The sequence below is a fragment of the Diospyros lotus genome, chromosome 3 (assembly GCF_014633365.1).
Source record: "Diospyros lotus cultivar Yz01 chromosome 3, ASM1463336v1, whole genome shotgun sequence".
In the NCBI taxonomy this organism is placed as follows: domain Eukaryota; kingdom Viridiplantae; phylum Streptophyta; class Magnoliopsida; order Ericales; family Ebenaceae; genus Diospyros; species Diospyros lotus.
Window position 1 is genome coordinate 11,336,570 of NC_068340.1, and position 22,422 is coordinate 11,358,991.

The window sequence follows — 22,422 nt, forward strand, 5'->3', positions numbered from 1 at the left end:
ATTAATATGTTTTGTATATATATAAAAATTATATGGTAAGCTTATCTTGATAGAATATTTGTTAAGGTTGTCTTGAGAATATATAAGATCAAGAAACATTGATAGAATTTATCTATTAATATTCTCATATGTGCTAAAATTGTTTTAGCCATATATTTTGTTGATATGTCTTTTAATATGTTTCTCTTTAAGGTCATTCTAAAAATAATGTTTGAATGTTTTGTGAAAACTCATGATATGCTAAGTGATATAGATGACAACGTTATTCGAAATTCAAGAGTAATGTGTTATATATTTCATATATGATATTTATGTGTTAAGCATCCAAATTTTTTAATAAATGATCATATATAGTCGAAATTGAACACACCCAAGAACCTAGATATGTTTTTGGGTTTGAAGATTGAAAGAAATAAGGGAAAGGGAAAAGAACATGTTATCTCTACTACCTCTGTCGTTGTTGGAGCAGAAGTGTTGTTGGTGCCATTGCCAACATTACCAAAAGAGAAACATGGAAAGAGAAGATGGAGCAATTGAAATAAGAGGGCATTTTTTACTATAAAAAAATTAACTACCATTATTTAAAGATATCGATGCTAATTGACACAAAGTTTAAATCTCAGGCAAAGTCTATAATTTCTCAAATTAGAGGGAAGGTCTTTGTATTTATACTAAATCTTAGAGGCTGTTAGTGTAATTTACCCATATTAATATAACCCAATTTAGATAACTTTCTATGAAATGTGTTCAAACAAAAAATTAAAAATTCTAACTGTTAAGACTCTAAATGATTACAATGAAAATAAAACACGAAAAATCTAAGGAAAATAAAATTAGCCAGCACTTGCTCTTTTAACAGTTTGTGTTAAGTATGAAAAATATCCCTCATTTAAAAGTTATATTGACTATTAATATGATTTAAAAATTATATCAAATTATTATTTTTTTTTTTAAATTAAGGTTACATTGCATAAGATACTTGTCAAATTTCATAAAATTACACCAATTTTTTTTTAATAATTATTTCCCTGAGAAGTCAGTATACCTTTACGACAATCGAGTATATATAATTTTAACTTATATGCGTTACATTAGATAAAATTGAAGGATCTGTAGATTAAAAGCGCAAGCGCACAAGGGAAAGTTGATTTGACATTTGGCTTGACTTGGGAAATTCCAGTCCCCAAGGCATCTGCAATGTGGGCATCAGATTTTCTCTAAGTCAGAATTTAAGGAAAAAATAGCTGGAAATCACTTTTAACAGGCCTTTCTATCCGGCGATTTTCTTTCTAAATTTTTATGAAACTTTAAAAGTCTCCTTATAGTTGAAGATTAAACATTTACTCCTTACATTTCTCCGATGGCTATGTGTTGCATCTAAAATTTGAAGAAAACTCCAATGACTCTCTTGTTGCATCTGAAAGTTGAAAAGGACGTCGATGACGAGCAGCAGTGGCAACAACAAGTAGTAGCGGTGGCAAAGAAAGAGCACCGATGACTAGATTTGGCTACCAATAGTAGAGAAGAACCAGATTTGACGACGAAGAAGAATCAGATTCGGCTACTAACAGCGACGACGTCAACTCCAACAACGACGGTAAAGAAGTCTCTCCTCCAACAACAGTGGCGGCGGCAGCTCCTTCCTTCAGCATCTAGTGACTCCTTCTTTCAAACTGGGTTTGTGATTTATATTCTGTATTTTATATAAATTTTATATATATTAAAGTATTGGATTAATTATATTTTGATCATTTTTTGTATTTGATTATACATTTCTTTGTATGCGAATATTTGATTATTTTGTGTATTTGATTATACATTTTGTGTATTTAATTATTCATTTTGTGTGTGTATTTGATTATTTTATATATTTAATTATTGATTATGTATATTTGTATCACATTATTTTAATGTAATGTTTTGCAGTTGATTCTAAATATTATTATTAAATTATCAAATAAATAATAATTTTTTATAGTAATCAAAATTAAAAGTGAGGTGAAATAGATAAAATTAAAATTTATTAATAAATAAGTGGGATAGAAAGTGAAATAGAAAAGAAAATAAGGAATGTGATTGAAATACACATAATTTTTCAAGTAAAATCAAAATAGAGAATAAATTATTTATAATAATATAATAAATAGTAGATTAAGGAGGTGGGTTCGAAATGGCCCAAGTTAACATCCACTCAACAAACTCTTGTTGAAAGGGTAATTTCACAATACGATGCCTACAAGAAGTACAACCTACCTTTGGGGATGCAAGCGGGACTTATGTTTTACAGTTTAATCATTTTTGTTAAACTCACGAGATGCCATCCACACCAAATTACTTACCCAATACCACGTGAATTGTGAGAACTTGTTATACTAACCATTTAATTTAAAGTTTTGGCACTTGTAAAATCAGTGTTAACAAATATAAATATCCCTGGCTGGCTGCTCTGAGACTTAACAGCTCCTTTTAGCCTTTTTCACAAGAGCACCAGCGATTTGAAGCACAAGTGTTGAGCAAAACTGCCTTGTTATAAATATAAATATATAATATAAGCTGTCTTTTAGATGAAAGCCAGAGCAGCTGCAGTGCACTAGACAAAACGATTAACAAGAAATCCTCATGCTCAATGGGTGTAAAACACACAACAAAAACTCCCCCATGCACATCACATCCTTTACAACAACAACAACAACAACAACAACGTTCTCTTTACAACTTGATCAACCCAATAACCATGCAGAGAGAGAGAGAGAGAGCAGCAAGTTATCCAACTCAAGAAACCACTTAGTGATGGAAATGAGCGATGGCAACAGTGACCTAGAAAAAAGCATCATCTGCATTTATAGTCCAAACAGTAAACAAAGTACTTAAGCGAAGCCATTCAAAAGGAACTCCTTTTATCTTGCTTCAGTTTTTTTAATATGGCGCACAAAGCTTTAATTGTATTCATATGCCCATTCTAGCTGAAAATCAATTAAATAATGTACAAACAAACGACGCTCCCTCAACTCCCCATCACGGAACCAACCAAACTAGATAAACAACACATCACAATTACCGAGCCCCAAAAGGCTAATAAATAGCTTCCAGCGGCTCTCTCACCTCAACAACAGCAAGGACTCATAACCTTAACAATCCTATAGCACCAATTCAATTCCCTCAGGCACTTGACTGACTGCAACCTCCTACCAGTCTCCCCCAGACCCTCCATCTCCTTTCAACACTATAGCCTGCCTTGTTGGAGAGATCCAAAAGACTAATTTTTTATATAATTACACAAAAAAATGACACTCGGGACACTTTTCAAATGGGCGCGCTATCAAGCTTCAAATGTCAAACCCTTTGGCAAATATATTTATCCACTTGAATCGGATAATAATGCAAGAACCTCGTTGTCCTCAAAACTTGACTCCATTGCAAGCTCGAGAGGGGTTTTACCCTCACCGTTGACAGCATGTGGATCTGCTCCCCTGCAGTTGAATACAAACCAAACCCTTTTTAGCTGAAACTAGAAACTGGTGAGTCATAATCAATCATGACGGAAGCATTGGGGCGGCTAAGTGAAGAAAATTGAACATAAAGAGATGAGAATGAAGATAATTGGTGAAAAAGCATCTGAAACCAAGTTGCTCATTTCCAACTCAACACACATTTTGGGGTTGGGGCATATAAACAGCAACACAAAGCCAGAGACAAATGGCAACATAGTAGAATCGTGTATCTATTAAATATAAACCCCCAACAAATTAATTTAGTGGAGAAGGCACTGGTGGTGAGTGTGCGCTGATGGAGTAAGCCAAGTCCAAATCATAGGAATATCACTTACAAGAAAACAGTAAGCACTAAGTCGGTCAAACTACAATGCAGTAACCTGTCTTCATATCTTAACTGAGACCTAAAACGATTGGAGTGCTTAGCTATCCTCAAGTTTACTCATTTGAAAATGGGTCTAAATGATGCTGTGCCTTGGACAGGTTGAACCCCGGTACCCTAAATAATAATAATAATGCAATAATAATTGAAATGTATAAGATACAATATTAATACAAAAGTTGTTCCCCCACTCCTCCTTTTACAATGTCAATCTAAAGCTTGCTTCTTGGAAGAGAAAATGAAAATATGACATATAATCAATTTATTACATCTCACTCAAACTGCTCATAGACAAATAGCAGAAAACCCAATAATTGAGGGACAGTGTCTGTCCAAAATATGCATTTCAAAGTGAGATTTGAGAATGTTGCATCACCTAATTTGTGTCTACCATGTACAACTTCAGCCAGGTCCTCTTAGACTAGAATTCCCCTTTCTTATTGGAAAAACACTAAAGGCATAGCTTTATATCTTTGGAATCCAAACAAATTTCCAGACCAAATATGTAAACCTTACAACTAATGAGTAGAAAAGCAGAATTACTTGAACTTGATATAGCTCTTTCTTTCATGTGAATTGATAGCTGTGCTACTACTATTTTAATGCTTGGATGGTAAATCAGCAGTGTCTTTGTTGATGAGGCAACAAGTTTCTAAAATAAAGAATGTAACTGTAACTATTATGTGGGGCTAGGATCACTAATACCTTGCAAGAAGCAGCTTGATGAATGTAGCTTTGCCTCCAAGTATACATCGATGCAGTGGTGTCTGACCTCTTGAATCTGAAGCATTTATGTTCGCACCATATTGCAGAAGGAGCTCCAGCATTCCAATGTCTGCAGTTTCACAAGCCACATGAAGCAAGTAGCATCCCTGAAGATCCTCCACACCAGGTCCTTCACTTGTACCTGCTAGGTTTAAAGAGTTCAAGGAAGCCTTTGCTGGTGATTCCACAGTAAAGAAACTAGAGTTGTGGTCAAGGCTTGTCTGCTCTTGCAGAAGCATTACTTTCGCAAGGGTTAAAGATTTAAAATACACTTGCTCATAGACTGCATTTACATCCACTCCAGAATTGACAATGAGCCGATATGCAGCTTTCTTGTCATTAGTACGAACAGCCTCCCATATCTGCTGGGCCACTGAATGATTGTCCCTGGGCTTCCGAACAAAAACCTTATCCGCATACTGTAGTTGGAGACAAATTTGGTTAACATTTCAAGGCAAGATGTCAAAAAAACAACAAATAATGGAAATTAGCACTAAATATTCCTACTTAAATTGCAAGACTAAAATTTCAAAGGAAATGACAACCTTTGGTAACTCAAAAAACTTTGTACTAACAGACAGTCTATTCTTCTTAGTATGAGGGTCAGTTGCTCGCTTCTGTTTTCAAATATATGTACTTGTATACCTTTACAGTCAACCACACACAAAGATAAAGAAAGTAATGAAGCAACCTTTTTGAGTAATTATCCAAGGAAACTCTGTCAAGTAACCTTAGAGGTTTCAATATTGTGCACAGATCTAGGATGAGTTCATGTATGGACCCATCAGAAAATCTTTCTAGTCGTGGTCCATAATGTGATAGGTCTGGAGTAAATCAATTCGGTGGGAAAGGTTCTGAAAGGTCTACTTAAACCCGAGATGCATAAAGGATAAAGTCCCCCCAGGGTGGAAGCCCAGGCAACACGCCACCACCCCTAGGAAACTTTCGCTAATGCCATTTGCACACCCACAAATAGATTTTTCTCTTCTAGGACGTTTTACTAATGTAATAAAATTTCTTTTTTTTTTTTTAATCTGGGTGAGAGAGAGACAATTTCAGAAAAGCGTTCTTGATAATTAGCTGATGCAGCAACCAGTAGATCATTACTCTTCCAGTAGGTTGTAGATCATTACTCTTGAATAATTGAGCAATATTAGCAGAAAATTAACTGATGCAGCAACCAAATACTACGAGGAATTGAGGATCACCTAGTTCTCAGTAGTTAATTAAACATACCAAACAAAATCATATTTCTATTTACTACACTTGATTTTTTAAAGCTAACAAAACACATCCTCTAGAGCAAGAAAAGTTACCCATTAAAGACTCATCATATTCTATTAAACTTCACACTATAAATATCAATTTCATTTGCAGCAATGAGCAGGCACATATACACCAACAATCAATACTTGCATCTGAGAAAGCAGAATCTCCTGTCATAATGAAGATAAATTGTGCAAGCAATCAAGTAATCTGTAGCTATTTTGATTATAAAAAGCACAGGTTAGTTCAGAAAATAAACTGTTGAGTTATATGGTTATATTTTAGGGTTAATCTTATGTTAGAGCTCATGGCCCATTGTATTTATATATATATAGAGGTGTATAGTTTATGAGTTTAATTAAGTGGTATATACATATTAAAAGCTAGGGTTTTCTTCCTAAGCTTCACATGATATCAGAGCCAAAATACAAACCCTAGCAGCCACTAGCCACCATACAAACCATAGCCACCACTGCCGCCGCCGCCGCTGCTCACATCACTGATGACCACCGTTAATCGCGTCACCACCGACTGCTGCAGCCTGTCGTGCCACCACTCGCACTATTGGTCTGCATCGGGTCTTCACCATCTGGCCACTAATCACGCACACCGCCACCACCGTTGCGTTCGCCGGCCTCTGATCTGTCGACCCTTGGAGGACCATCGTCGTTGCCGCCGCCACGCGCCGCCTCTCTCGCACTGTTCACGGAGACTTTTTTGCTCCGATCTCTCTCTCCAGTGCTCCGATCGCAACGTCGTCTTCACCATTGGACTCGCCTCCTTCAGTCCATCCCAGTCCCAGTGGTTTCGTCACTATCCGCTGCCATCCGCCGCTGCTGGTCACCGGCATCCATCGTCTATCGTCGCTCTAGCGCACCTCATTCTCTGTGTTGGATAGTGCTGGATCATCCAGCCTCTGTTTGGCTATTTTTAACCTCTTTTGATTTAGATTTGTTGATCTTGTAGGGCTCCCTTTTGTCCAACATGGTTGGAACCAATAAATCTGGCTCATTCTCTAGTATTTTGTCTCCCTCTCCAGCCATTGCTACTGAGAAGTTGATGGGCAGTTCCAATTATATCTCTTGGTCCAAGGCGGTTGAATTATGGTGTATGGGTCAAGATTTACAAGATCATCTAACTACCAAGGCCAAGAATGTGACCACAGATAAAACTGAGTGGGCAAGAGTTGATGCTCTATTGTGCAATCTCCTATGGCAGTCAATTGATCATTCTCTTCATCCGTTCTATACTAACTACACCACGTGTTGTGAATTGTGGGCTCAGACCAAAGCGCTATACACTAATGACATTCAACATCTGTATTCAGTGGTGTCTAACCTACTTAGTTTACGACAGCAAGGTTTGACTCTTCCTGATTTTCTTGGTCAGATGGCATCTATTAAAGCTAAATTTAACTCCTTGTTACTTGTTGGTAAGGCTGTTGCACAGGATCTAGCTCAGCGAGATAAATTCTTCATGGTGTGTACTTTTGCTGCCATTGGTCCTGAGCTTGCTCCTGTTCGTGATTAGATTCTTGCTAGTCTTATTGTACCTACCATGGATGAAGTATATTCTCGTCTTCTTCAGGTTTCATCTATTCCTATAGTACCTCCCTCTTCTACAGGTGATCATTCAGTTATGGCTTCACAGGTTCAAAGTAGTGGCGAACCAGGAGGAGATTGCGGTAATCAAGGCAAACGCCCCAAGTGTAACTACTGTCACAAGTGAGGGCATACTAAGGAATAGTGTTATAAATTGTATGGCCACACTCTTTGTGTTAATGTTGCTCATGCTGATGGTTCTCGATCTGAGTCCTTTGATGGTCATCCACCACAATCTATCCTTCTCACTGGGGTTGACTATGATGAGTATCTCAAGTATAAGACGTCCCAGCAATCCTCATCCACAGTTGCTTCTGTCGCCCACTCTGGTGATTCCACTGCCTGTCTCGCTCAGTCATCCTCTTTAGGACCATGGGTCCTAAACTCAGGTGCTTCTAACCATTTATCTCTGGTAATCCCCATTTGTTCTCTCATTTTACTAATTCTATTTCTTTACCTTCTATAATATTAGCTAATAGGTCCAAAGCGGTTGCTAAAGCTGTTGGCACTGCCAAACCCTTACCTTCTCTGCCTTTAGATTCTATCCTTCATCTTCCTCGTTGTCCCTTTAATCTTGTCTCTGTTAGTAAACTTACGCATGCCTTAAATTGTTCTATCACTTTTGATGATCATTCTGTTACTATCCAGGATGGCGGTACGGGACAAATGATTGGCATTGGATGTGATGTGAGTTGCAGGGTCTCTATCATCTCAACCTTCCTGCATCTCCTGTTGCTTGCTTGGTGACTGAGTCTCCTGCTCTTCTAGGACATCCTAGTTTGGCTAAGTTTCAGAAAATGGTCCCCAGTTTGTCTAGTTTGTCGTCTTTTCATTGTGAATCTTGTCAACTTGAAAAATAGTCTCGCACTTCTTTTCCAAAGCATGTCAATAATCGGGCTGTGTCCTCGTTTGCTTTAGTTCATTCCGATGTCTGTGGTCCTAGTCGTGTCGTGTTTGTTTTGGATTTTCAATATTTTGTAACGTTTATCGACGATTATTCTCGTTGCACATGGTTATATTTAATGAAAAATCGTTCTAAGTTATTCTCAATTTTTGAATCCTTTTGTGCTGAAATCAAAACGCAATTTCATACCTCTGTCCAAGTATTGAGCAGTGACAATGCCCCTAAGTATTTTTTTATTCCCTTTACTACCTTTATGTTTTCTCAAGGAATCTTACATTGATCGTCTTGTGCACATACACCACAGCAAAATGGGGTCACTAAGCGTAAAAATAAACATTTGATTGAAACTGCTTGCACTCTTCTTCTACATCATCATGTCCCCTTTCGCTTTTGGGTTGAAGTTGTCCTTGCTGCTTGCTATCTCATTAATAGGATGCCCTCCTCGGTTCTTTAGCACCAAATTCCTCTCTCTCTTATTTCTAGATCAACCATTATATATTCTTCCTCCCCGTGTCTTTGGTTGCACCTGCTTTATCCATAACCTGTCTCCCAGTCAAGATAAATTGTCTGGTCGGTCCATCAAATGCATTTTTCTTGGTTACTCTTGCCTTCAGAAGGGTTATCGGTATTATTCTCCTGACATCCACCGCTATTTTCTTTCGGCAGATGTTACCTTCTTTAAGTCGTCTCATTTCTACTCTTCGCCTCTTTCCGAGTGTCAACATATTTTTTAGGGAATCCCTCTTCTCGCAAGTCCTCTTGCTCCTATTATCCCTGTTCCTTTTTCTACCCCATTGCAGGTTTATCATCAGCGTCATCAGCCTCTATCTCCTCCCAGTGGAGATGCTGTTCATGTGCCTTCTCCTGTGTCTCCTACTACTTCAACAACTTCTGCTGCCTCACATCCTGCTCCAGTCTCTCCATGTGCTGCGGTCTTGCCTTTTAAGGATCTGCTTTCTATTACCCTTCGGAAAGGTACCCGTTCTTCTCGCGATCCTCACCCCATTTATAATTTTCTTAGCTATCACCGTCTCTCGTCTCCTTTTTGTGCTTTTGTGTCTTCTTTATCCTCTATTTCAGTACCTAAGACTGTTAGTGAGGCACTTTCTAATCCGGGGTGGCGATAAGCAATGGTGGATGAGATGACTTCTTTGCATTCCAATGGTACTTGGGATTTGGTACATTTACCCCCATGAAAATCTCTTGTTAGCTGTCGGTGGTGGGTCCTGATGGGCAAGTTGATCGCCTTAAGGCCCATTTGGTTGCCAAGGGGTATACTCAGATTTATGGTGTTGACTATGGTGACACCTTTTCCCCTGTTACTAAAATGTCCTCTGTGCGTTTGTTTCTCTCTATAGTAGCTATGTGTCACTGGCTGTTGTATTAACTAGACATTAAGAATGCCTTCTTACATGGTGAGTTTCAGGAGGAGATTTATATGGAACAACCTTCTGGGTTTGTTGCTCAAGGGGAGTCTGGACAGGTTTGTAAACTCCGTCGCTCACTATATGGGTTGAAACAGTCTCCTTGAGCCTACTTTGGTCGTTTCAGTGCTGTCATTCAAGACTTTGATATGATTTGTAGTGAGTCTGATCATTCGGTTTTTTATAAACACACATCACGTGGGAGGTGTATATACTTGGTTGTCTATGTGAATGATATTGTTATTACAGGTGATGATCAGGATGATATTGTTCAGTTGAAAAAACATATTTTCCATCATTTTCAGACTAAGGACTTGGGATTATTTAAATACTTTCTTAGCATAAAAGTTGCTCAATCCAGTTCTGGTATTGTTATCTTTCAATGAAAGTATGTGTTAGACATTCTGGAAGAAACTGGGATGCTTGATTGTAAACCTATAGATTCTCCTATGGACCCAAATGTAAAGCTCTTACTAGGACAGGGGAAGCCTCTTGCTGATCCTGGAAGATACCGCAGGCTAGTTGGAAAACTTAATTATCTCACTATCACTCACCCAGATATTTCTTTCTCAGTCAGTGTTGTCAGTCAATTTTTACAATCTCCTTGCAATAGCCACTGTGATACAGTAGTCCGGATTCTCAAGTATATTAGGAGAGCTCCGAGTAGAGGACTATTGTATGAGGACAAAGGTCATACTCAAGTAGTCGGATATCCTGATGTTGATTGGGCAGGTTCTCCCTCTGATAGACAGTCTACTTCAGGATATTGTGTTATGGTCGGAGGAAACCTAGTATCTTGGAAAAGTAAGAAGCAGAAAGTTGTTGCTAGGTTGAGTGCAGAAGCAGAATATCGTGCTATGGCCTTGGCAACGTGTGAATTTATCTGATTAAAACAATTGCTTCGGGAGCTCAAGTTTGGGGAGATATCACAGATGAGATTAATTTGCGACAATCAAGCTGCATTACATATTGCTTCCAATCCAGTCTTTCATGAGAAGACCAAACATATCGAGATAGATTGTCACTTCATCCAAGAGAAAATTTTATCTGGCTTTATTACCACAGATTTTGTCAATTCCAATGACTAGTTAGCAAATATCTTCACTAAATCTCTCAGGGGTCCTCGAATTGAGCATATTTGTTGCAAGCTTAGTGCATATAATATATATGCTCCAGCTTGAGGGGGAGTGTTGAGTTATATGGTTATATGATTATATTTTAGGGTTAATCTTATGTTAGAGCCCATGGCCCATTGTATTTGTATATATATATAGGTGCATAGTCTATGAGTTTAATTAAGTGGTATATACATATTAAAAGCTAGGGTTTTCTTCCTAAGCTTCACATAAACATTCTCTAATGGAAAGCATCAGCAACCAAGTGAAAGTGTGAAATTTACAGGAAATGACCAGAAAGACAAAAAAAAAAAAAAAGGACTAACCTTTGCATGAATAAATTTCTCCTTTGCTGAAATGGAATCAGTATGACTAGGCTTGCCAACAAAGAGCAGTTGTGGCTTGTCAGACTTGTACAAGCTTCAGCATCAGCACAGCAAATGAATATTAGCAACACGCAATCAAAGGGCCCAATTGTAACACAGGTTGAAATGATATTTAAAAAATAATAAAATAAAATTTCAGTCAATTATAGAGGGGATTATTTACCCCAATTGTAACACAGGTTGAAATGACATTTAAAAAATAATAAAATAAAATTTCAGTCAATTATAGAGGGGATTATTTACCCTGCAGGGGCAAGATCAACCTGAAACCCACTTCTTGATTGCAATAGTTCCTCCCAGACTGAATTAGCAAAGGTATTGCCCAGAGACTGGAACAAACTTATCACAGAAGGATCCCAAACTTTAACATCAAGAGTCAGTGACCTTACCTGCAACCGAATCAGGCACAACAAATTCAATACACACACAAGCAAACAGGCATCCTAGTAGGGAAATGACATATAAACCAACCAAATATAGTTAACTTCAGAAGTTTCATATACAAAATTGTTTACTGAACCAAGTTAATAAAATATTCCCACTAGGTGACATGTTGAAATTTCCCTAAATTCCCACCGGTATTACATTTTTTTGATTTATTAATATGAAAGCAAGTTATGGTGCATTAATCAAGTTCAGCAGCACTACAACAAAAATGGCCCTTGCTAACTAAGCACTGTAAGGAGAAAATGAAAAGATTATTGCCCCTTCATGGTTAATTGATGTAGTTTTTGGATTAATAAATCGTTAGGTAGCAGAATCCCCGGTAACTGCTTATTCTTTTGTACAGGGTATGCCCCCTTAAGCCAATCATGGTTCTATTAATATACTACTTTATCAACACAAGAAGTAGAACAACCGCAAGCCTTAATCTCACTATCCAGGTTCAACTCATAGTTATTGAGTTCACTCCTTTTTATCCCCAAGGAACAGTGATCCAGATCACACATTCTGGATAGTGGTTCTCATGTCCTTGGATTGCGAGAAATGCAAATCCAAATCCCCAAGAATGTGGATCCTAAGCATTGCATGAATTCAGTTGTAACAATTTAGAACTATCAACTATGGAAGAAACTTAAACTCAGAATAATTTTCAAAGAAAATTAGAAAAGAAAGCTTGTCTACCTCACTTTCTTATATATTCTATTGCATTTTGAATTATATTCAAACCTGACTTTGTTAGCATAGGATTCTTCATTGCATAAGTTGTACAAGATCATCAAAGAGAATTCAAAACAAACCACCTTCTATAATAGCAAAATATCAATCCAACTAATTTTGACCCAAGTACAACTATAAAACAACTCAAAATTACGAATCAATTAAGCCTATCCATACCGAAAATGAGCATACTAGCATACCTCATACAGATATTATAAAACACCTATGGTTCAACTAGATGAATACTAGCTCTTCAACCATCTCTCTTCATGGCCATATTTTTTGTAAAGCCTAAGCCATTATACCTCATGCTTAAAAGTTTCTCAATAAGTTTTCTTAGGTTTTCCTTTACCTCCTTTGCTACAAACATCTTCTATTTGATGTACAACAGAATAAGTTTTCTTAGGTTTTCCTTTACCTCCTTTGCTACAAACATCTTCTATTTGATATACTGGCCACTGGTGCAACATCGGACCTGCGACCTACCGCCAGTGCTGTATTTACTGCCACTTCAGCCACCATGTCTAACGCTGCATCTATTGCCACTCCAGCCCACCAGCCACAGGCAGATCCTGTTCAATTCCGAGTCCCTTGGGTCTCCTTCAACTTGCACCCAGTACAAATTATGACTATTCATCTTAATGGTACCAATACCAATTTTCTGCGTTGGTCCCAATCTGTCTATATGTACATTCAAGGACGGGGAAAGATCGGTTACTTGATTGGTGCTACACCAGCCCCTGACAATACAGACCCAACGTATGAAATTTGGGATGTCAAAAATTCAATGGTGATGACGTGGCTTGTGAAATCTATGGAGGAAGAAATCAGCCCGAACTGCATGTGTTTCTCTATATCAAAGGAACTGTGGGACGAGGTCACTGCTATGTACTCTGATTTGGGTAATCAATCCCAAATCTACGAACTCAACTTGAAGCTTGGTGAGATTCAGCAAGGCAGCGACACCATCACCACATACTTCAATTCCTTGACGCGTATATGGCAGAACCTGGATCTCTTCAACACTTATGAGTGAAAAAGTTATGACGATTGCAAACATTATCAAAAAATGGTCAATGATAAACCGGGTGTTTAAATTCCTTATTGCACTCAACGTTGAGTTTGATGAGGCCTGGGGAAGGATCATCAAAAGAAATCCTCTTCCATCACTCAGTGAAGCCTTTTCTGAAATTCGATGCGAAAAAAGCCAAAAACTTGTTATACTTGGCAAGAAGAACAATGGCGCAAGTGGTCTGGCCGAGAATATGGCACTTGTTACTGCTAACATTAATGCTGATGGACGGCATATTTCTAGTCAACGAAAGGCTGAAGAAAAGCCTCATGTTTGGTGTGGCCACTATAACAAACCACGCCATACTCGGGAAACTTGCTAGGTGATTCATGAAAAACCAGCCAACTAGAAGCCAAGATAGAAGCGATCCCAACCCACTGCCAATGAAGATGAAGCTGGACCATTCAACAAAGAGCATATTAATCAACTTCTGAAATTGCTAAAGTCTAATCCGTCACCTGGTACACCCAATTGTTCATTATCCTATTTAGGTAGAAATTCCTTTGCGCTGTCTAATTCCTTTAAATCTGCTCCCTGTATCATTGATTTAAGGGCATCTGATCATATGACCGGTTTATCACATCTATTCAATTCATATATTCTTTGTTCTGCTAGTGAAAAAATAAGAATAGCCGACGGTAGTCTTTCACCTATTGCAGGTAAAGGTCTCATTCAACTCTCCGATAGTATTAATCTTAAATCAGTACTTCATATTCCTAAACTTGTTAGTAATCTTTTGTCTGTTAGTAAACTCTCAAAAGACACTAACTGTCGTGATATCCTCTTTAATTCCTACGGTACGTTTCGGGACCAGAACTCAGGGAAAATAATTGACAATGCTAGAGAGATAAACGAACTCTACCATTTGGAAGGGGATGTCTCCAGTCATAAAAATGCTCACGGATTGAGTGGTACTCATTCGACTTCTGTTTCTAATCAAATAATACAATGGCATCTTAGGCTAAGCCATCCTAGTTTTCCTTACTTACAACATTTATTTCCTAAGTTGTTTAAAGGAGTGGATCCTTCTATATTTCAATGTGCGAGTTGTCATTTAGCTAAAGATTGTATTAAATTTATTTCAAAACCCTACTACCCTTCAAAACCATTCTATTTGATACATAGTGACGTTTAGGAACCCTCAAAGGTTTCCACTTTATCTGACAAAAGATGGTTTGTAACTTTTATTGATGATCATACTCAACTTGTTGGGTTTACTTGCCAAGAAATTAGACATTGTTAAAGTTGTCTAGAGTATAGGCAAATGAAGTATTAAATAGAAGTTGTATTCCAAAACTGTAATTAGTAAAAGTTATGGGGTGAAACTGTAAATATTTATATCTTCATAGGGATATCCACCCTCTATTATAAATAGAGGGCAAGGGGTAGAGAGAGAGAGAGAATTCTCAATTTTTCCTGTTTGTTTGTAAGACTACTGGCCATCCTCTTATGTGCTGAGTGCGGTGGGAAGAAGAGATCAAGATTGTGAGAAAAGTGATTCTTGGAGCGATCTGGTGGAAATCTCTTTGGTTATTTTCATTGTACTTGGGAGCACTGTAACAGGAGGGAGTAGGGGACTTTGTACTGCTGTAATCACTCTTAGTTTCTAGTGGATTTGTCTCGAAGAGAAGGCTGGATGTAGGATTGCTCTTTGCAGTCCGAACCAAGATAATTCTGTGCTTCTTGGATGGTTTGATTGTTCTTTTCTCTCATTTCTTTGCTATTTTCAATTGCTGTTAAATCTATTCTGTTGTGGTTTGATTTCCGGGTGAGAAGATTAGAGAGATTGGCAAATCTAAGTCTTGAATCGGTTTCTAAGAGCTCCTAAACATAATAGACATGTCTAGAATTTTCAAGGATTTCTTTCATATGATTGAAGCCTAATTTAACACAAAAATTTATATTCTTCGATCAGATAATGGAACCAAATATTTTAATGAATCTTTGGGGTTTTTTTAGAAAGAAAAAGAAATTTTACATCAATCCACTTGTCGTGAAACCCCCCAACAAAATGACTTTGCTAAACGCAAAAATAAACATTTGCTCAAAGTAGTTAGGCCTATTATGTTTTCCATGCACGTCATCAAATACCTCTGGGTCAATGCAATTTTAACTGCTTCCTATTTCATCAATCGAATGCCCATTTGTGTTCTAAACTTTGAAACTCCTTTACATTTTATAAGACAATTTTTTCCCATGTGCCGGTTATATTCTGAGTTACCCTTAAAGGTCTTTGGATGCACTTGCTTTGTTTATGTTCCACAAATATTTTGTTCCAAATTGGATCCCACAACTAAAAAGTGTTTTTTTGGGCTATGCTCCAAATAAAAAAGGATACAAGTGCTTTAACCTTGTGACCCAAAAAACTCATATAAGTATGGATGTGTCTTTTCTCGAGACTCAACCTTATTTTTCCAAAAATCATCTTCAGAGGGAGAATATTGTGGAAGAAGAAATTTTTTTGAAACTTCATGTTGAGGATGATACTTTTTCTAAAAATCCATTATCCTCTTCCAACAATGTTTGACACTCTACTCCACTCTAATAAACAATTCGAGGAAACAAATGTTCAAAAAATTAAGGAACATGATGTGTTTAGTTCACAGGTACTTAGCATGATGAGATTGGAACTAGGGGGAGAATTATGACAAATGGATCAAAGCAATCCAAAATCAGAGCTTCAGTTTTATAAAAGAAAGCAAACTCAAAAGAATACTATCAATCCGAATATTTCTCTAACAATTGAACAATCGGCATCTCCAAATGATGGTCTTTCTTCTTCTTAGGGTAACTCTAAACTTACTCCTTCGAATTCTCTCATTTGACTTTTCCAATCTTGATGTCCCTATTGCTACTAGAAAATGAGTGAGATCTTGTACCAAACACCCAATTGCCAAATACTTGTCATACCAAAAATTGTCCAATCACCATAAAGCCTTTCTTTCTAATATTTCTAACCTACATGTTCCAAGAACTATTCAAGATGCTTTAGGTGACCCAGATTGGAAGTTAACGGTAAAGGAAGAGATGAATGCTCTTGAAAAGAATGGGATATCACTACTGGTGACTCGGGCTAGCTAGCTAACTTAGAATTAATCAAAAACAGCAATATTGTAGTGAGGTAGAAAGGAAGGAAGAGAGAGAGAGAGAGAGCAGAGGGAAACAGAAGAATAGAGAGGAAGAGAGTAAGGGAGAGATTCTTTTTGATAGTGATATTTTCATTTAAGGACCCAAAGGGTCTAGGAAGGATATATAGGCCTCTTAATATGGATGCAGCCATAGAGGATTCCTTCCCCCAAGCGGTTATAACCACCGGTTTGTCCTATTCTAGCCCTTACACGTGGGCCTACTCTAGAATATTCTCTAATAACAAACTATTACAGCTAGAAATTAAAATAATAGTAATAACAGAATTAAAGCAAGCAATTACAGAATACAAAAGAAAGAAAATCAGGGAGTAATATCGCCGTGTGTGACATGGGACTTGGGAGATTGTGAAACTTCCGAGAGACAAAACAACTGTAGGTTGTAAGTGGGTCTTCACTATAAAATGTAAGGCAAATGGGAGCATAGAAAGGTACAAGGCAAGACTTGTTGCCAAGAGGTTCACCCAAACATGCAGCATTGACCATCAAGAGACCTTTACTCCAGTGGCAAAGATAAACTCTATCCGAATCCTTCTCTCTCGTGGTGAATTTTGTTTGGCCTCTACACCAACTTGATGTAAAAAATGCCTTCCTAAATGGGGATTTGGAGGAAGAAGTGTTTATGGACCTCCCACCTAGATTTGAGAAGAGTCACGGTACCAACGAGGTGTGCAGATTAAAAAATCCTTGTATGGTCTAAAACAGTCTCCAAAAGCGTGGTGATGAAATAATCAAAGCCAAGCCGACCACACGATGTTCTTTAAGCACTCTAGAGACGGTAAGAGAGCTATTTTGATTGTATATGTGGATGATATAATAATGACTGGTGATGATTGGGGAGAGATTGGAAAGCTTAAAAGGAAACTAGTAAATGAGTTTGAGATCAAGGACTTGGGACCCCTAAAGTACTTCCTTGGGATGTAATTTGCAAGATCTAAGGAGGGAATCTTTGTCAACCAACGTAAGTATGTCTTGAATTTACTCTCATCGAACCTAACTTGAAGCTACAACCTGTCGAGGCCAAAGATATGGTAGAAAGGGAGAAATACCAAAGACTTGTGGGCAGACTCATCTATCTATCCCACACTCAACCTAATATAACATTTGCAGTAAGTGTAGTAGGCCAATTTATGCACTCACCAGGTTCACAACACTTTAAAGATACTTACAGAATTCTAAAGTACCTAAAGGGAACACTTGGAAAATGTTTGCTCTTTAAAAAACGAGGACATCTTCGCATAGAGGCTTATACAGATGCAAATTGGGCAGGCCGTGTTAGTAATAGAAGATCTATGTCAGGCTACTACACCTTCGTGAGAGGTAATCTTGTCACTTGGAGAAAGAAACAAAACGTGGTGGCCAAAAATAGTGCTAAAGCTGAATTTCGTTCTATAGCCCATAGAATTTGTGAGGTTATGTGGATAAAGAGATTACTAGAAGACTTAAGGGTCTTCGCTTCCTTACCGACTAAGGTTTACTGTGATAATAAAGCTGCAATTTCCGTTGCCCACAATCCAGTACTCCATGACAAGACAACGCATGTAGAGGTGGAGAAGCACTTTATTAAGGAGAAAATTGACAATGGGATAATTTGTATGCCCTATGTTTCAACAATTGATCAAGTCGCCGATGTTCTTACAAAGGGATTACACAAAAATCAATTTGAAAAATTAGTGAGCAAGCTGCCATGGAAGATATCTTCAACTCAGCTTGAGGGGGAGTGTAGAAATGGCAATGAGCTAATTTCCCTTTTTGACTAATGGGAATTATCTCTAATCTGTGTAATTGATACCCCAAATCACTTCCTTGATTGATAGAGTATATTGTAGGAATATTATGCATATTCATCTTTCCTTTTTTTTTCTTTCCTATTATGTTGTACTCTTCCTCTATAAGAAAAAAGAGGAATCAGTATATTTAGAATATACAGAAAATAGAGAACTTTATTTCTCCATCTCCTTTAGTTTATACTAGTATCAAGACACAGATGGAGACAACTATTTGTTTTTTTTTTATTTTGAAAAGTAAATGTAAAGTATTGTATGGATGGAAAATTTTCTATTTTTGGTAACTAAAATGAAGCAAGAAATACTACAAAGTCTATTTAAGATGCCAATATTATGCATCAAAACCTCAAATTTACCTTTGATATGTGCACACCAAGGTTACGGTGAACACCAGAGCACTCAATGCACACAAGAACACCAAGATTTAAGGATGCCCAATCTGGTTCAGGGGCACCACAATCAGCACATCTATCATTGCCACATACTTTTCGCAGCATGTCAATTGGCTTCTCAATTTTCACACATGGGCGTTGCTGTTGTGAACTTCTTGATGTGCGTTCATGATGTCCAGAACCAAACTTCTCAGATGTGTAGTCTTCAACTGCTGCATGATCAAAATCAGAACTCTCAAATGAACTACTTTCACTGGCAGAGCGATGATGACCACCCATCATCGGACTTATAGGCAAACACTGAAATGAAAAAGGATCACGTTCAGCAATTGTGAATGAAAATGGAAGAACTACAGCGAGAAATACTGTAGAGTTACCCTGTCAGGAGCCTGAGAACTCAGCAATGAGGCAATAACCCCCGTGATCTTCTCAATCCAGTCCATTTGATCTAGAGCACTCTCTGCCTGCACTGACAAGCAAAACAAAAATATTGCTCTCATGCAGACCATTAAACTTCACCAGTACCATCACTATTAATCAATAAAATGTTTAGTGCATGCTATATAGCCAAATAAGTAAATCCAAAATGGTGCTGGAGACATTAAGATTACCTGCAAGGTGTAATTTTTTGTTGGAGATATAATCCTGAAGCAAAATCTCAGATCTGACTGGTCAGCATCTACCTTTATTGTTGATGTCAGCAGGTTCACAGTATGATGAGCAACAGATTTTTCATCATGTACTCCACCATGATAATGAGAAGAAAGCCAGCGACTCAGCAATCCAGAACCAAGTTCAGAACTATTCCTCTGACCAGAATGTTGACTGCCAGATCCCTGAAGAAAGCAACAGAATGGTAATAAAACCAAGAGAAAGATAGATTCCAATCTGTCCACACCTACTTGTCTTCCAAATAAAAACTTACAGATGGTTTACTGCACTGTTTGCGATAATAATACAGCATTCCTCTGCTATCAAGGACAAAGAACCTTCTTTTCCAGTCACCTCTCAAGTTTGAGGAACGTTTAGAAAGATAACCTTGTCGAATAGTTTGAACCTGAAAGACCAACAGCAACGAAACATGTTTATTTTAGAAATAGAAGTCTAGAAGAGAACAAGCCAAAAAAAAAAAGTTGAAGAAGATAAAGGTGAATGTGGCATAGAGTGCCCATTTAGTTAAAGGACAATCATTTAACCTTTCCTTTCGCAGCTGATTGCATGACTGCTTCAATCATTTTATGTGAACTTCGACCAATTGCTTGTATACCATCTCCATTGGGAGATCCACCAGAACCATTTGAAGACCACCTGCTTTCTCGATCAACCTGCCTTTTGTACTCTTGCATTCTTTCACTGAGGGCTGCCTGCTCATAGTTGGACCTTTCTCTTGATTGCTGAGCATAAGTCAAAACCTGCAAGCAACATGTGCTACTTGAATAATTCCCAACTATGGCCACATAAAAATAAGTTAATAAGAATCCGCAACATTATGATCCAACTCAATTAGCTTCTTATGCTGCATTGTGGATGGACAACAGGGCTAAATGAGGGAAACTAGGAACTAAGCAATTTGGCTCTACAAAAAAGATACAACAACAAAGAAATCCATGACAACAATCTTAGCCTGTTCGTTAATGTATTTTATATTTTCTTGTTTTTGTTTCACTTTATAAAAAGTTTTAAAAAATGAAACTTATAGCCACATCTTTTAGCAACATCTAAGTTGGTTCCAATTGAGTTCACGTTGGTCATTCAGGAAAAATGGATTTTTTCCCCTGAAAAATGAAAAGAGATGTATGTCTTCAGGTCGGGGCACCGGCACTCTAAACAAAAGAGCATTGCAATTGAGTCTAATCACCATCTGGTACTGTAAAATGTTTCTGAAAAGATCTTTATGGACAGAAAACTGATTTTCTCTCTTTTTCTCTTCCCTTCTTACCAAACACAAAATCAGACAACTTAAATAAGCACCACATATGTTACAAAGATAAAAACAAATATAAGAACAAACCTGATTGATGTATGGCTCCATCTGATGCAGCAGCTCATAGCCCTAAAGAACAAAAAGTTCAGGATATTTACAAAAAGTAGCAGAAAAGAAATGAAGTTCCACTGTATAACTTACCTGTTTGAAATAACGGAGATGAGCATCCATTGTACCACTAACTGCTTCAAGAAATTCAAACCTCTTTTTTGCTTCAACGTTTGAAAGAGCAGTCACCTAAATAGCAACCACCCAGCATATAAAACCTAGATTTTATGCAATTTCTGAATCTGATAGCTTGTTAAGTGACTAATTATGGTCATAAATGAAGGGGGCGAAAAAACCAACCAGGTTAAATCGAGCTTGCTCAAAAACAGACCTTGTATTATGGAGCTCCTGGAATATTTCCAAAACATGCTACCATTTAAAGGATGAAATAATTCCACCATAAAGAGACCAATATATGCATTTGAATCTGTCAGATACTAGTTTAGGTACAGTATTAAACAATATACCTCCTCTAAAGCTGTGGCTACATCATTCTTTGTACCTTTCCTCAGTGACAGAAACTTCTCACGAGCCTGCAGCATGAAATTCAAATTAAATAGAAATTCAATAATTAGCTTTATTAATTTACACATCAAACTGTCATCTTAAAACCACTCTGCATATCCACTGGACATATCAAAACCATAGTTACATGTACATGGCAGTAAGTTGAATTTTTAGGCCCATACAAGATTATTAACATGTTAATGAAGCAAAGAAAAACCAACATGGCCATAGTGATGCAGGACAAGGAAAAGGGTGCAGAAGAGGAAAAAGAGAAAAGGATAACAGGAGCAGAAAGAGAGCAGAAAGGAGAAATTCATAAAAATAAAAAAAAAAGAAGTCGAAATAGAAAAGGAGAGAGAAGGCAGGATAGGGAAGATACAGTGGACAGGGGAAGAATGAAATTAAGGGAGAAAAAGGTAATCAATATTATACCAATATCCAAGCATGTTTTGTTTACATCAATAATCCCTATTTGTAGACTTAAAATCCTAAAACAACCCAGACTCTTTCAAACTAATCCTATCACAAAATCTATTAAAATTCAAAATCTCAATCTTGTAACTAGGATAAATTAAAATTTCATTACAACAATTTAAAAAGTTCCTCATCTTAACAGAACCAATCTCCCCTACTGAAGAAACTGGACCTCGAATTTTTGCCAATTTTGAGACTCTTAAGATAGGATCTTTCCGTCTTACCAAACTGACGTGGCTTGAGAGGATGACAGCTTTAGAGTGAAATGAAGCAATATGCAGCAGGGGAGCATAGAGCAAAGAGCAACACAGATAAGGGGGAGAAAGTGATGTACCAAACTAGAGAAGATATAGAGCAAAGGGAAGAGAAGCAGTAAAGGGTTATTCCAAAAAAAGGAAGAATTGTGGAAAGATAGAAGAAGTAAGAGAACAGGAGAATGGGAAAGAAACTTGCAGAGAAACAGTAAGAGAAAACCATAAGAAGAGAAAGAAGCGTGGAGAATTAAGCAAATTCCAGA

General features: G+C 37.5%; 1 protein-coding gene across 1 annotated transcript in view; it reads right to left on the reverse strand.

Moving 5' to 3' along the window:
* Positions 1 to 2,818: 2,818 nt before the first annotated feature.
* Positions 2,819 to 22,422, reverse strand: part of LOC127796765 (ADP-ribosylation factor GTPase-activating protein AGD3) — a 35,318-nt gene continuing 15,714 nt past the window's right edge. The window contains exons 7-19 of the mRNA XM_052329138.1: positions 21,392 to 21,457; positions 21,225 to 21,272; positions 21,018 to 21,113; positions 20,904 to 20,945; positions 20,089 to 20,304; positions 19,818 to 19,949; positions 19,504 to 19,728; positions 19,270 to 19,356; positions 18,857 to 19,192; positions 11,578 to 11,723; positions 11,275 to 11,368; positions 4,579 to 5,057; positions 2,819 to 3,470 (exon numbers count right to left, since the gene is read on the reverse strand). Coding sequence (XP_052185098.1) covers positions 3,356 to 3,470; positions 4,579 to 5,057; positions 11,275 to 11,368; positions 11,578 to 11,723; positions 18,857 to 19,192; positions 19,270 to 19,356; positions 19,504 to 19,728; positions 19,818 to 19,949; positions 20,089 to 20,304; positions 20,904 to 20,945; positions 21,018 to 21,113; positions 21,225 to 21,272; positions 21,392 to 21,457 — 2,082 coding nt within the window. The 3' untranslated portion in view covers positions 2,819 to 3,355. The remainder of the gene's footprint in view (positions 3,471 to 4,578; positions 5,058 to 11,274; positions 11,369 to 11,577; positions 11,724 to 18,856; positions 19,193 to 19,269; positions 19,357 to 19,503; positions 19,729 to 19,817; positions 19,950 to 20,088; positions 20,305 to 20,903; positions 20,946 to 21,017; positions 21,114 to 21,224; positions 21,273 to 21,391; positions 21,458 to 22,422) is intronic.